The 15,159-nt window shown below is 54.4% G+C and overlaps 2 protein-coding genes across 9 annotated transcripts in view; one reads left to right on the forward strand and one right to left on the reverse strand.

The window, feature by feature from the left end:
• The first annotated feature begins 1,295 nt into the window (after positions 1-1,295).
• Positions 1,296-13,379, forward strand: CDPF1 (cysteine rich DPF motif domain containing 1). The gene is made up of 5 exons (XM_062202696.1): positions 1,296-1,457; positions 2,109-2,287; positions 2,512-2,624; positions 3,374-3,485; positions 6,194-13,379. Exons 2-5 carry the CDS (start codon positions 2,264-2,266, stop codon positions 6,338-6,340), a joined length of 396 nt encoding a protein of 131 aa, XP_062058680.1. The 5' UTR covers positions 1,296-1,457; positions 2,109-2,263; the 3' UTR covers positions 6,341-13,379.
• The window catches only part of PPARA (peroxisome proliferator activated receptor alpha), a 69,424-nt gene continuing 62,038 nt past the window's right edge, over positions 7,774-15,159 (reverse strand). For 7 of the 8 annotated variants that reach the window (XM_062202694.1, XM_062202690.1, XM_062202693.1 and 4 more), the window contains one exon: positions 7,774-13,987. In XM_062202694.1, the coding sequence (XP_062058678.1) occupies positions 13,740-13,987 (248 nt within the window). In that variant the 3' untranslated portion in view covers positions 7,774-13,739. Of the gene's footprint in view, positions 13,993-15,159 lie in introns of all 8 variants that reach the window. The other variant, XM_062202695.1, reaches the window with a different exon arrangement.

Genomic DNA, 15,159 nt, shown 5'->3' on the forward strand with positions numbered 1-15,159 from the left:
GTTGTACAGTAGAGGTGCAGGGAAAGCCTCTTAGGTGGAAGGCACCGCAGGAAGGAAGGCAAGGTGAGAGAGCGCCAGGAATATTGCAGGATAAGACCTGAACCACCGGAACTGCTGACTGTGGGTGGGGGCAATGATGTGGGAAGAGGCAGAAGGACACAGAATAGGCCTTGGATCCTAAAGAGGGGAGTTAATTCTTCAGTCAGTTGAGGAGCCATGTAGATCTTAAGTGGGAGAACAGTGCTGTCCCCCACCAACACCCAAAGCCTTGGATTAGGTAAATTCTGTTGAATGTCTCATGCTTTTTCTACATCTGTTGGAATGATTACATATTGTTGCTGTCATGGACTGCATTCATTGGATTTGAGATGTTAAACTAGCCTTGCATTCCTGGGATAAAGCCTTCTTTATATTATTGAATTCCATTTGTTCTTACTATTTTTTTTTTTTAACAGATTTTATGTTCTTGAAACTGGTTTGTAGTTTCCCTGTGATGGCTTTGTCTGATGTTATTGAGATAATCCTGGCGGTTTTGGTGTCTTCACAAAATCACTGAGAACGTGTTCCTTTGTCCTATAGATGCTGAGATAGTACAAACCAGACTTTTTCTTGTATTACTTTTTCCTTTAAGTGCTAACCATGTTTGACTAGACATCTGCACATGAAGGGTCTTTATGTGTTCTTTTATTTCATTTGCAGGGTGCGTTTCATTAGAAATTCAGTTTCCTTAGTAGATAAAGGACTATTGCCGCTCCCAGTTTATTCTTGAGTTATGTTTTGATAATTGGTGCTTTTGAAAGAAATCTGTCTCATCTGAAATTTCAAATTTATTGCTAAAAAGCTGCTTACAAATTCTCACCATCCTTTCAGTGCCTCTAGTCTCAGTGCTGTCCCCTCTTTCATTCTGAATCATAGGAATGTGTGTCTCCTTTTTTCTTGATAAGTCCAGTTAAAGATTATTGATTTTGTTAATCTTTTGAAATCCACAGCTTTGGTTGTATTATGTTTTTTGTCCGTTTTTTGTTTCTTTAATTTCTGTTTTTCATTATGTTCTGTTTCCTACTAACATTCAGTATCATTTGGTTTTTTTTTTTTCTAGTTTTAAGGTAGGAATTTATTTATTTACTTTTCTTAAAGATTTTATTTATTTATTTGAGAGTTAGAGTTACAGACAGTGAGAAGGAGAGACAGAGAGAAAGGTCTTCCGTCCATTGGTTCACTCCCCAAATAGCCACAACGGCTGGAGCTTTGCCAATCCAAAAGGAACCAAGAGCTTCCTCTGGTCTCCCACACAGGTGCAGGGGCCCAAGGACTTGAGCATCTTCTACTGTTTTCCCAGGCCATAGCAGTGAGCTGATTTGGAAGAGGAGCAGCTGGGACTAGAATTGGTGCCCATATGGCATGCTCGCGATGCAGGCAGAGGATTAACCTACTGCGCCACAGCACTGGCCTCTAAGGTAGGAATTTAAATGGTTGATTTGATTTGATTTTTAACAGAGGGGCTGAGTAGGAAGTTAGAATCCTCCTTTCACTGGATTACTTTGCCAAATGGCTGCAGGAGCCAGATCTGGGCCCGGCCAAAGCCAGGAGCCTGGAACTCCATCCTGGCCTCCCAGTGGTTAACAGGGGTCCTAACACTTGGGCCATCATCTGCTGCTTTCCCAGGCACCTTAGCAGAAGGCTAGATTGGAAGCAGAGCAGCCGGAGTCAAATTGGCATTCTGATATGGAATGCCAACATTGCAAATGGCAGCTTAACTGGTTCATTTTCAGTCATCTTTGCTGATACAAACATTTAAAACTGAAATTCCCTCTAATCAACACAGAAGCTACATTCTACACATTTTGGTGTGTTGAATTTTTGTTTTCCTTTAATTCAAACTATTCTTTTTTTTTTTTCCACAGCTTTTGTTTTACTTGAGAGAGTCAGAGAGAGAGAGAGAGAGAGAGAGAGAGAGAGAGAGGTCTTCCATCTGCTGGTTCACTCCCCAGATGGCTGCAAGGGCCAGGGGTGGGCAAGGCTGAGGCCAGGAGCCAGAAGCCTCTTCTGGGTCTGCCATGTGGGTGCAGGGGCCCAGACAAATGGGCTGTCTTCTGCTGCTTTCCCAGGCTATTCGCAGGGAGCTGGATGTGGAGCAGCCAGGATATGAACCGCCATCCATGGGGGACGCCGGCATCGCAGGCAGCAGTGTTACTTGCTGTGCCACAAGGCAGTCCCTGCCATCAATTTTAATTTAATCATTTGCGGATGGATTGCGCATTTGATGATTTGTCTTCCAACGTTCAAGGTGTGTTTTATGGCCTAGCACCTTCTCTTATGTCGAGTGTGTCACATGCAGTTGACTATAATGTGTGACCTTGATCAGGTTTCTTGCTTGCTCCGACCTTGAGTTTTCTTGTCTGCAGGAGGAGCCTGGCCCTGTATGGGTGAGAAGTCAGCAGGCTGGGTGGGCTTCGAGATGTGGGTGGTGGCCATTCTGAAGGTGACAGGCCCTGTCTCTGGCCCTTGCAGATGGCGGGTGAGGCAGAACACCGTGCCCTGGGTGTGTTCGAGTGCCAGCTGTGTGCCCTGACAGCTCCCTACAGCTACATGGGCCAGAAGCCTCCCACCACCCAGTCTGTTGTGTGAGTACACGCTGTGTGGGCTACTCCCCTGGATGGCCCTGTGCAGAACTGGTTGGTGGGCACTGTGAGTCAGACTCCTGGCTGGAGGTTGGTGCTCTAGACCCATCCTTGCCCAGGCTCTGGAATATTCAGGTATGACCTAGGAGGCACCAAAATGGTTTCAGTGCCATCTGACTCTTCCAGAATTCCATCCTCTACCTATCCCATGCAGACCAGGGTTTGGCACTTGCTCCATTTGGGGCCCTCAAGCGCAGTGGCATAGGCTGGGGCAGCCCAGCAGCAGGGCACAGGCAGCACAGTGCCACCGGCTCATTTGGTGATGCTGCAGGTGGAAAGCCCATGTCTGGGCTGTCTTCATGCTGCTGGGAGTGAGTCCTGAGGACCAGCTTCCCGCCATTCTGCCCAGAGCAGGCCAGAGCAGATCCCCAGGCTGCTGGGCTTGTTTCTTGGCCTCCAGCTTATCCTTCATTCAATGTCCCACTGTAGACAAGCTGACCAGTGTGGTTCTCAGGTGGGACACAGAGGCGGGGGACCAGGCGTCATCGGGCTGTGGCCATCACGTGCAACCTGTTGGTCTCGTTTTGATGTGCAGTGTGAGGCTCCCTGCTTGGTGTGTTGAGGAGTACTTGGGTGCTGGCATGAACCCTGGTGGCGCCGCCCCACTGCACGGGCCCGGGAAGTCCAGCATTGCTGCTCCCACTGGGTTTGCTGCAGCCAAGGTGGCCCCTGTGACAGCGTTTCACCCACAGGCTCCTGGAGGAGAGCTACGTCATGAAGGATCCCTTCTCCTCGGACAAGGCCACGTTCCTGGTGCTGGGCTCGCGGTGTGGCTTATGCAGCAGGCTGGTGTGTGTGGGCCCGGTGCGTAAGTGGCGTGGACACCCTTGCAGCCTTCCAGGGCACCATGTGGGTAGAGGGGAGCGCTCTCAGAGGTCAGCGGGTCCACCCTGATTCAGATGGAGCCCTGCAGCCAACTCCTGGCCCAGGCCTCAACGGGGGGCAAGCGAGGCTGAGTGAAAGGGGCTCAGCCTGGGGTGAGGAGCAGAGAGAGGTTCCTGGGGGCTGTGTGCGAAGTCCCCACCAGCAGTGCAGTGACTGTCTTTCTGGATGTCCTCGGAGGGACCTCTGGAAAGGATTGTTCCTCTCTGAACAGACTGTAGCCATCTGGTGTGTGCCTGGTCTTGTGCCTGGGGCTGTTTTACAAGTGCAGCTTCACTTAGTCATGCCCTAGAGCTAGTGAGGAAAAGTAGTCTTACACCCACTTAAAAAAACAAAAAAGATTTATTTATTGTTTGAAAGGCAGCAGTACAGACAGAGAAGGAGAGAGAGATCTTCCATCTGCTGGTTTACTCCAAATGGCCACAACAGCTAGGGCTGGGGCAGGCTGATGCCAGGAGCTTCTTCCAGGTCTCCCACATGGGTGCCAGAGCCCAAGAACTTGGGCCATCTTCTGCTGCTTTCCCAGGCTGTTAGCAGAGAGCTGGATCGTATGTGGAGCAGCCAGGTCTTGAAATGGCACCCATATTGGATACCAGCACTGCAGGCGGCTGCTTAACCTTCTACACCACAGTGCCGGCCCTTACACCCACTTTAAAGATAAGGGAACTGAGTCTCAGAGAGGCTAAGTGGGCCGAGTTCAGCTGGATAGCTGAACTGCTGTGTGGAGTCCCGAGGATGGACTGAGGTCAGGAGTGTGGCTAGTGTCACTGGAGTGGTCCTGGAGTCTTGAGAAGTCCCTGGGCGTCTGCTAGGGGAACACGCACACAGGGGAGCTGTGTCATAGCCACGCCGAGCCGTCAGCTCCTGTCCTGCTGAGGTCAGTTGATGAACCAGGATGAGGATGGGTGGAGCCTCGGCACGGGCAAAGGCATGAAGCAGAGAGATCCCAAGTTTCCTAGAGGAGCTAGCGGGGCTGTGGCTGTGGAGGTAGAGAATGAAGGTGGGAATGGTGGGGTGGGGTGGGGTAGCCTGGTACAAAGCCTTGAATGCTATACCTTGGACTTGCGCTGCACTGGGCAAGCAGGGGGATGGGTGCCCACATGGCATCAGAAATACCCAACTGACTGGCACTGTGGCTTAGTGGGCTAAGCCTCTGCCTGCGGTACCAGCATCCCATATGGGCACTGGTTAGATTCCCGGCTGCTCCTCTTCCGATCCAGCTCTCTGCTGTGGCCTGGGAAAGCAGTGGAAGACGGCCCAAGTGCTTGGGCCCCTCCATCTGCACGGGAGACCCATAGGAAGCTCATGGCTCCTGGCTTCAAATCGGCGCAGCTCCGGCCATTGCGGCCATCTGGGGAGTGAACCAGCGGATGGAAGACCTGTCTGTCTCTCCCTCTCTGTAACTCTCAAATAATAAATAAAATCTTTTTAAAAAACGTCCCCATCTGGCCGGCGCCGCGGCTCACTAGGCTAATCCTTCGCCTTGTGGCGCCGGCACACCGGGTTCTAGTCCTGGTTGGGGCACCGGATTCTGTCCCGGTTGCCCCTCTTCCAGGCTAGCTCTCTGCTGTGGCCAGGGAGTGCAGTGGAGGATGGCCCAAGTGCTTGGGTCCTGCACCCCATGGGAGACCAGGAAAAGCACCTGGCTCCTGCCATCGGATCAGCGCGGTGCGCCGGCCGCAGCGCGCCAACCGCGGCAGCCATTCGAGGGTGAACCAACGGCAAAAGGAAGACCTTTCTCTCTGTCTCTCTCTCTCACTGTCCACTCTGCCTGTCAAAAAAAAAAAAAAAAGTCCCCATCTGTGATTAAATGAGGAGTCGTTAGTGAGCGGTCTCCCTGTCAGCAGAGAGCTTCTGAGAGCTGCAGGGGAAGCTGCAGCTTAATTGAGGTGTTCTTGCCGGAGCAAAGGCGCTCCCACACAGCGGCCTCGGGCACATCATCGACGGCTCATTTTTCTTCTCTGCAAGGGCCCAGAACAGGTGGTCCTGGCTGGACCAGCCCTGCTGACATCCCCCGCCCACAGCATCCGCTTGGGCCCAGTGTGGCTGTTGCACCTCCTGCTATCACATCCACATCCGAGCTAGGAAAGGACAAGGGGACACACTCCCGTTCCTTCTAAGGGCCTGATCAGGAGGCTGCTGACACCCCTTTCCACACAGTCCCATGGCTGTGCCCAGTGGCACGGGGTTGGAGTCCTGTCTCTAGCTGGGTGCTGCACACCAGGTTGTGTCCCAGGGGTTCTGGTGTTGAAGATGGTGGGCGATGGGACATGGTTGGACAGTTGTGGCTTCCTGCCCAGAACAGCTGCTCCTCTGCAGCCTCCTTGGTCTGTGGGTCTGTACCTCCTATGTCTGGCTGTGATAATGGACAGAGAGGACACTAGGAGTCCCGGGTTTGGGTGTGGCCCGTGCTGCATGCGCCTGTCCTGATGGAGTCTGTGGGTTGCATCCCAGTCTGGATAGCCAGGCTCTCACTGCCTCTCTGCTGGACACCCTGCTAGGCCCTCATGCCCCTGCTGTCCCTCTCACGGGTTTGGCTCTGGCTGCCCTTACCCCATGCACCCTGGCTGGCCCCGGGAGAAGCTGCAGCGTGCTCGCAGGTGCTCAGCCCTCCCTCCCCTGCCTCTCAGGAATGCAGTCTATTCTACGCCAAGAGGTTTTGCCTGCCTTGCGTCCAGCAGCACCTCAGTGCGTTCCCACAGGAAATTCAGCAAGATGTGGAGAAAAGGACCACCCCCTCCAAGAAGATCTCCAGCCAGCGCAGGCTTCGGACATGAGCACGGCTGGGGCCAGGCAGTGGGCAGCGCCCTGCAGAGCTCCTGGCTGCCTGGGGCGCTCTGAGCCAAGAGCCCTGTGCCCAGCCTTGTTTCTGGACTGTGTGGGGCAGCATCTGTGCCTGAGGGAGCGGGGGCCAGCCTGCAGTCGCTGCAGGCCAAAGAGCTGTGCTGGGAGGTGACCCAGAGACTGGCATGGGCCCAGATGTGCAGCAACTCCAGCCTGCATGCTGCAGAGCTCCCCAGGGCGAGGCCTCCGAGTGGGTGGCCTACAGCCCTCCTCCAGGAGGATGTTTTCACTGAGAGGCCACCGGGGGGAGAGGGGGCCCGTGGGAAGGTGCCAGGGTGTCTAGGAGCCACAGCAGGCAGAGGGCTGTGATGCTGGGTCTGTCGGGGAAGAAGTGATGGTGGCTGCCCCAGGAGCAGGACGGTAGCCGTGGAGGGGTACAGTTTCCACTTTGCATCCTTGTGTGGTGCTCAGGAGGTATTTTTAATCTTGCCCAATGTGTTCATAAAGAACCAGCTTTAAGAAGTAATCCTTCCACTGAAACACCTGCAGAGCCAGTGTCCTCCGTGGGTGCGGCCACGGCTGGGCTCCTGGGAAGCCGAGTGTTGGCCTCCAGCTGGTTCAGTTCCCATGGGCTCTGGCCGTGCTCCTGCTCAGGCCTGATTGCATTCTCTGCCCACCCGCAGTCAGGACTGCCATGGCGTCCTCATGCCAGCCCTTACCATCGCGAACACAGCTCTGTGCCTGGCAAGTCCAGCCCACACCGCCTACTGGATGTTCCCACAGCACCCCCACCCACGGCTTCCACGGTAGCAGTCGGTGGCTCACTGTGTCCCCTCAGACATGAGTCTGTGATCACTGCAAGGCCAGCTGTCGTGTCTGATGAAAAATGAATAAAGATTTCACACAGTGATGGGTAGACTGGGATCTATTTTGAGATACCCACACTTAAATTTTTTTTTTTTACAAAACTTGAGGTGCAGAGAGAGACAGAAATAGCCCCTATGTGCTGGTTCACACAGTGGCTGGGGGTGAGGGGTGGGCAAAGCTGTAGAACCGGGAACTCAACCCAGGGCTCCCACGTGAGTGGCAGGAACCCAACCACTGCTGCCTCCCAGAGTCTGCGTCAGCAGGAAGCTGGAGTCAGAAGCCAGAGCCAGGAATCGAACCCGGGCACTGTGACGTAGGATGCAGGTGGTGTCCTGACCACTAGGCCGGTGCCTGTCCCAATACCCACACTTCTAAAGCCCCCCATTTCATGCGACTGTTCAGCGGAATGGATGTCACATTCTGGGTCCTTGCCGTACCACTGGAGCCACCCTCAGGTGAGTGGCCGTGAGGACCCCTCTGGCAGACGGTGCACACCACAGCTGGAGGCTGGTCTTTTTTGAAATCAACTCAGCATATCACCCACTCAAACCTCTGCAAGCAATTTTTAAAAATAGTTTATTTTTTAAAACCATTAAGGCAAATCTGTACCCTGAAATTAACTCTTTACATTCATCAGTCTTACAGTAGGACTTTCCAAACATATACATTCCCAATTTCCAGAAATCGATACAGATGGGCTGTTCAATCTCCTAACCAGAAAATGAAGACCCCAGATTTTTAAACAATAAGGTTATTTTATAGCCATCTTCTAACTGCTTGGAAACAATCAGCTAACACGACTGGGAGAATGACATCTGCCCTTCTCCGCACACCCATGATTCCTGAGGTCCCGGACGTACCTGCCCTGCTCGGACAGAAGAGCCTGCCCCGCCATTCCTGCCGTGGAGCTGCTCCTGGTTAGTGCAGAACCAGGGCTGTAAGATCCAGACACTGGGTGAGGCACCCAAGCACCCATCAGACCCTGAGCTTGTCCTGCACACCCTGTCCCTTGGGGTTTGAGCACGGCACTACTGTGGCTCCCACACGTGTTACAAACACTGCAGCGACAGAAGCTTGGCCAAGACACTGACGACACGTAGGGAGACTTGCGAGATCTGTGGTTTCTGCTCTAGGCTTCTGGTTGAGCCACATGGAAGGGGCGGCAGGTGTCAGCCGCTTCTGTCGGGGTCTTGCCACTTGCCAGGGCTCTTTGGTGATGACCCGGGTTGTCACTCCCTGGATAGCAGGGAGCTGTGCGCCAGGCGGCAGGAGGAGGTGGTCTTCAGCACAGCCCAGTGTGTGCAGTCCGGGCCTCTGACGTCAGGTTGGAGCAGGCCTTGCTGCTGGGAGTGCGTGCAAGGCCACGTGTGCACTTCCTGCACATGCAGAGTAAATTCTGCCTGGCTCCGGAGCTTCGGCGGGTGTGCACGGGTGTAGTGCAGCTGTCGCCTTACTGTGGCTTCTGTGTGCCAGGAGGTTCGGAAGTCCGGCTTTGAAGGGTATACATCAACACGGATTTCAAGAGATCCAAATGTTTGTGATTAGATGCATGATTGTCAGTAAAATACTCGCATTAGGATGGTTTTTAAAAAAGATTTCAATCACAGTATTTATGATCTAGCTATTGACAGTTCTTTCATGGTACAGTGTAGAAAAATAGTGCTACTCATCACGAGTGCCGTGATCACCACGGAAGGCACTAAGTGGTGGTCATTTGTGAGGTACGTTTCTTCTGATGCCTGAAACATGAGCCAACTATGCCTTTAAAAAAGTGCATTTTCCAAACATAGTGATTTTACCATGAGATCAGCCACTCACTAGCCCAACCCTCTCTGGGAGAGGTGCCCAGAGAGTCCCCTGCCCGGGGCCTCATCAAATTCCCAAGTTCTGGATGCTGGCTCCTGGAAGAGGCCATGGCTAGTGTGTCCCCTTCTCTGGACAAAAACAAGGACACTTTTTCAAACTAGCAAAGTTTCTTTTCCTTAGAAGACAAAAAACAAACAAACCAAAAAACCCCACACCTGACTTTTGCTGCCTGTGATGTAAAAATCGCTGTTTCTCATCGAAGGGTTGATTGACTGCAAATAAGGCATCGAACAGCCAGGGGCCACTCACGTACTAGGTGTTCCCAGTGGCTTTGGGCGAGACGCAGGGCTGGACAAGGATGTGCTCTGGTCTGTCCTCGGCAGCGAGGGACTCTACAGGTGGGTCGTGCGTGTCTCAGCTGAGCTGTGCCACACAGCCCCTTCGCCGACACCAGGGTGAGAGAAGGAAAACCTCACAGGCAGCCAACATCCCTGGGCCAGCTCTGAGAGGATGCCCTGGGCCACACACAGGCCAGGTTTTCATAAGCCTGCCGTCCGCTCCGCTGCTGCATCCCCCAAAACGGCATCATGCAGTCAGGAAGCCACAGGTGACCCTCGCTGTCTACCGAGCAAAGCTTCCAGAGGGATCTAACGGCCACGCGCGTTGAGTGAGACTGCCTTTCTCCTCACCCTTGTCTGTTTCACAGGCCAGGGGCCTGCACTCCATTAAAATGGCAAGCGACATGAATAAACGCCAGCGACAGTGCAGACCTCGGCCCCTGGAGCCTACGCCAGGATCTTCCCAGGCAGAGGGGCTCTGCACAGCGAGGAAGGCAATGCGAGTGGACGGCATGGGGTCCCTTAGGAAGGCACGCCTTGGCTGCCAGCAGCACAGAGCCGATTACCCAACACTTACTTGTCGCTTGCTCCACGAAGACAAGCACAGCCCAGCTCCCTTTCTGCCTCAACTTTCTGTTCAGCCGGTGACCTCTGAACCCAGGCTTGCACCGTGGCTCCCACCAGCACGGGGAAGGTCCACACAGTCCCCTTGACTCATGCAGAGATTCGGGTGGTAAGAAACTCTGGTGCAGCTGAACAAATCAGCTTGGACCAGGAGTTAAGAGGGGCTGGGCCACTTTTAGAAAGAGAAGAAAGAAACCCTGCCCATGGTCGCAGTGCCAAGACCATGAAGGTCAGGTGCGTGGCAGCAAGTCCTCCAGGGCTACTCGTTCACAAGGTGAGCCTGCCCCAGGGGCCGTGCTGGCAATCTGGGACTTCTGTGCACAGGGTGGCTTCCATGTCTGGTCTGGATCCGCAGAGTTCTGAACTTAAAATGGCTCTTTGGTTGAGACAGTGGGCCCAGATTTAAAATGGAGCTCAGCGAGACACTTTAAACCCCAGGTGGCCACTGGGTCAAGACAAGGACCCCCTGCCCTTCATCTGTGTGCTGACAGGCAAGGGCGAGCGTGCACTCGGAGGACAGAGCTACTGGGGAGGCCTCTAACAGCGCCACCGCCAGGACTGCTGGGACAGCACGGCTCACACGGGGGCCAGGACAAGCAGAGGCTAATTCCAGCTCGCTTAGCATCATGTGTCAAATACTGACTTGTGACCTTGAGCTTCTCCGCCCTTGGAGGCTGTGGGCAGCAGTTCTTTCCCTTGGTATCTTAGGAGGCCCGGGGGGCATGCGCATCAGAACAAGCAGGAAGTTCCTTTCTGTGCTCATGGGGTGACCAGAGAGACCCTGCAGTGGGTTCTTGTGAATGCGCCAAGCCCCGGGCTTCTCTCCGCCCCTCCGTGGGTTCGTTCTGTGTGTAGGGCAAACGCACACTGTGGGAAGGGGCTGGGAGCTCATCAGAGAGCAGAGGAGGTCGGGGAAGGGGGCAGCGAGGTGGAGGCAAGGACCAAGCTCCTGGGCCCACTCGCTCTAACTGCAGGCTTCCTGCCCGAATGGTCTCAGGCGTGCCCAGGTGTGGTGGCCACAAAAGGCAGCACGTGGGATGCCCAGCGGGCAGTGCCTGGGAGGCAGGGCTGGGCCCAGGGCAGCCAGGGGAGGACATGCTGTTCCTGCACCCTGCGGGGTCCAGCTTGGACGAGCCCAGCCATCCTTTGCTGTGGTCAGCACGCCAGCCCGGTGGCTTGGTCACTTGGTGGTCTCCAAGGACTTGGGCGCTGGTGGCTGTTGAAAGCTGAGGAAGAACCAGGCTTTCCCCAGGAGCTGCAGAGAGGGTCAGGCGGGGCCGTCCTGTGCTCACCGCGGGAGGAAGCAGGCTCCACACGTGTGTTCTCCTCCCCCTTGCCACATCTCTCCAGTCCTCTGCTGATGTGCAACCCAGAAAGCCACAGGCACTCTGTGACTCCTATCTGCAATGCTACAGTATTTTGGACTAGTAAGTAATCTGCCTACATTTGATTATGGATGCCCTGAGAAATTCCTGATTAATCAACCCAAGATGCTCTAGCACTGAGTGGCTATTAGTGCCTGTTATCCAAATGAGTGGGAACACGTGATTTTCCTTCCTATTAACAAGAGCCAGCGAGGTCACTGTGGTGGCGCCATAGGCGGCATCGCTGGAAGTCTTGTCGGCCCCGGAGGATGGAGGTCAGTGCTCCTTGACCCCGCTGAGCCGTGGCGAGTCAGCGCTTGGCCTGGGGCGCAGCTTGGCTGCTCCTGCTATGGGCAGGGCATGGGGAGCTCCTAAACAGGCTTCATGGAAATGGACGCAGAACCACCAGCTTCTCTGAACGCCTGGGTCCCACCGTTCGCTCTGCCAGGCCCCGGCTATCTGTCCTGCGCAGCCAGTGAGGCAACCAGCCTGGAGGCCTTGGAATCTGGCCTCTGCCCTGGGTGCCTCCGACGCCGCCAGTGCAGGAGCTCGTGGGCTCCTGGATGTGCCATGTGGCCCGGAGGCCGGCCACCTTCTCACCTGGCATCCCACATGGAAATGCTTTGCTTCTGATTCCTAAGACACTGGGCAGATTGCCCGCTGCTGCTGGCCCACGGATCCTTTGATTGGATCTTCACAACAATAAAATAAAACCCCAAACTCCACTACATGTGGAATTTTTCAAAACGGATGTGATGCCCCTAACTTCCGCTCCCCTCTGCGTGAAGTCCACGTCCTGTCCACAGCTGTGTTTTCGTCACATTGACCCTGGGCCCTTCAGCAGCATCAGTCCTAGTCATTTCTTAATAATGACCTTGGAAGAGCCACGTTTTTCTAAAAGCAGCCCAGGGATGGGAGGGCATCCAACAAAGATACAGCCCCATGGCAAGTGTACCGGTGGGCACGTTCAGCCCAGGTCTGGCTGCAGGGGCCATTTGTCTGCCACATGGACAGCAAGAGACGGCAGTCCCTGGACAGAGGGCACCAGCCACCTGGCTTTCCCAGCTGCCTGAGGTGGAGAGGTTGCTCTTTAAGGCAAAAACACATATTTTAGGTGTTGCAAAACTGCCTCACACAGCCTAGCACACTTCAAAAAGATCGTGGAAAATGGAATTAAAAGATACTTTTGGTGCAAAATTTGTTTAAAAATCCATGCAACTGGCTCCTGCCTTCAGATCAGTGCTGTGCACCGGCTGCAGCGCGCCAGCCGCGGCGACCATTGGAGGGTGAACCAATGGTAAAGGAAGACCTTTCTCTCTCTCTCTCACTGTCCACTCTGCCTGTCAAAAAAAAAAATCCATGCACAGGTTTTTCGTAATACGCATTTTCCATGAACTTTCTGAAGACTGCCCGTACGGTGGGAAAGAGACTTAACCTAACTGCGTCTGAAATCTGAGACCAGGTAAAGCCACGCTTTGAAGGACACACTCTCCAAGTGAGCAGCGGCTCCCGGCCCAGGATGTGAACTCATGTCTGCCTCATTTCCACTCCAGGAGCATCTACTGTCCCCGGGGGGCCCAGGGGGAAGAGTGCCATGGTTCAAAAAGCAACATAGGGAAAGACACAAGAGCCGCCAAATGGGGCCCAGAGAAAAATCCACAGATCCTTCCCCAGTCTGTCCCTAAAAACACCACGGAGGCCACACACAGCCGAGGGCCCAGGTCTGCTGGGAGCAGGGAGCAGAGGATCCGGGCGGCGCCTGGTGGCCTCCAACGGCCCAGAGGTGCTCTCGTTTCCGGGGTTTCCTGGCTCACCCTGAACCAGGCCTTTCCCGTGTGCCTGTCACAGCCCCGAAGCGAGCTGCACTCTGCTAGCTTAGCCAAGGGTTCTTTACAGTCCTCCAGCTACGACTGCGGAGCAGCCGCTGCCCCTTCCGATGTGAGAAACAGCACTGAAGTCTCCGAATAAATATTGTGCTGCTTTTTAAATACTGGACCTTTGGCTGCATCCAGATGTAGGGGATTATAAAAGTTGTTAAAAAGTGCTGATTAGTTTCCAAAATTTACGAAGGCACAGGACCACGGAAGCGGGGTACAGGGGAGACGGGCTGCATGGCTGGAGGTGGCCAGTCAGTCAGACGGAGGACTGCTAGTGTGATGTAAGGCAACGTGCCTTGATTACCGTGGGGTGGGCTACAGTCAGGCTGGTGAACAGCTCTCTCCTCATCTTCCCAGCCATGGACCACCAGCCTCGGAGACCCAGGCACGTGCTCGGTTGAAGACAAGCCAGACGCGGAGCTGTCCTTGGTTCCCTACAGCTGGGATGCCCCAGCGGTGACGGGGAAATAGCAGCGTGCCCTGTCAGCCCGCCAGGGGTGCTGCTGCCCACGGCGGTCAGTACATGTCCCTGTAGATCTCCTGCAGCAGCGGGTGCAGTGCCGCGTCCGACTCCGTCTTCTTGATGACCTGCACCAGCTGCGCGTGCTCCGTGACCAGCTGCCGCAGGTCTGCCATCTTTTGGAGGAGTTTGGGGAAGAGGAAGGTGTCGTCCGGGTGGTTGCTTTGCAAGTGAAGCCTCAGCACGTGCACAATGCCCTCCTGCATCTTCTCAATGGATCCTATGTTTAGGAGGCCAGGCCGATCTAGTCTCAAAAGGAGAAGGAGACGTTTGAGTGTGAGCCCCCACCCCCACCCCCACCCCACCCCCGGCAGCCTGGGATCAGCAGACCTTCCTCTCCCACACAGCCTCTCGGGGAGGAGGCGGAGCTGCCCCTCGACGGTGCTGCCTTGGCCTGAACACAGACACAGACTGTCTGAGGGACAGAGAAGCCCAGAAGCCACCCTGCGATATGCACAGACATTCCCCCCACGGCACCACTGTCAGCCCAGCCCCGTGGCCCCTTCAGCTGCAGGGAGTGGTCCTGCTGACCACAGCCCCCGTGGTGCACAGGTAGTGCTTCAGGTTTGAGGGACTGCGACTGCTTTTGTGGCATAAAGACTGCTACAGGTGCCCTCTGATGTGAGCCAGGTGAACAGTGAGAAAGAAGGGGGTGCAGACAGCCACGGGGAGGTGTGCAGAGGCGAGGCAGGAGTCGGACTTGCTGCAGGAAGTGCCACCATCCACGCAGGTAACCCTGTGGCACCTCTGTCCCTGGCACACCATGTATCTGACTTTTGGTTCAGAAACATCCCAGTCCCTATTCAATGACTAACGTGTTCTCTAAAGCTCCACTTTCTACCATGATCTTCAAAAGCGTTGCTAATGATGTATTTTTAAGTCTTCATTTTTATTGTAAAATAAATATAATTATTATGCTTTTAAACAGAGAAAAAACTTAAAATACAGACAGATCACTGCCCCTCCCTAAATAACCTTAACTCCATCATAGCAGGTGTAGCACATACCTCACCAAGTCTTTTTCTATGTATACACGACTGATAAAGATGATCATTTCTTTGATAAAATGGGGATCATATAAATAGTTCTGCAGCTGCTGCTAAGCCCCAGTGCTACATCTTGGTCCCACGAAAGGATGATGACAGATTACGCATAACTGCTTTGTCCCTCGCGCCTGGCCATAAGGACTTCTTCCAGGGACTGGCGTCCAGATGGTCAGTGAAAGGTCCACAGAGCAAATCACAGCAGCAGCACCACTTCTGGCAGTCAGGGCAGGGGGACCGGCGGTCCCTGCCAGGGCTGGGCAAGGTCGGCTGGGTTTACAGTAGGCACATGACCTTCCTAGACCTGAGACAGGGCTATTTATAGCCCTTAAAGCTCAGGGGGCTCAAAGCCAACTGCCACAGAGAGGCCCAG

The sequence above is a fragment of the Lepus europaeus genome, chromosome 10 (assembly GCF_033115175.1).
Source record: "Lepus europaeus isolate LE1 chromosome 10, mLepTim1.pri, whole genome shotgun sequence".
NCBI lineage: Eukaryota > Metazoa > Chordata > Mammalia > Lagomorpha > Leporidae > Lepus > Lepus europaeus.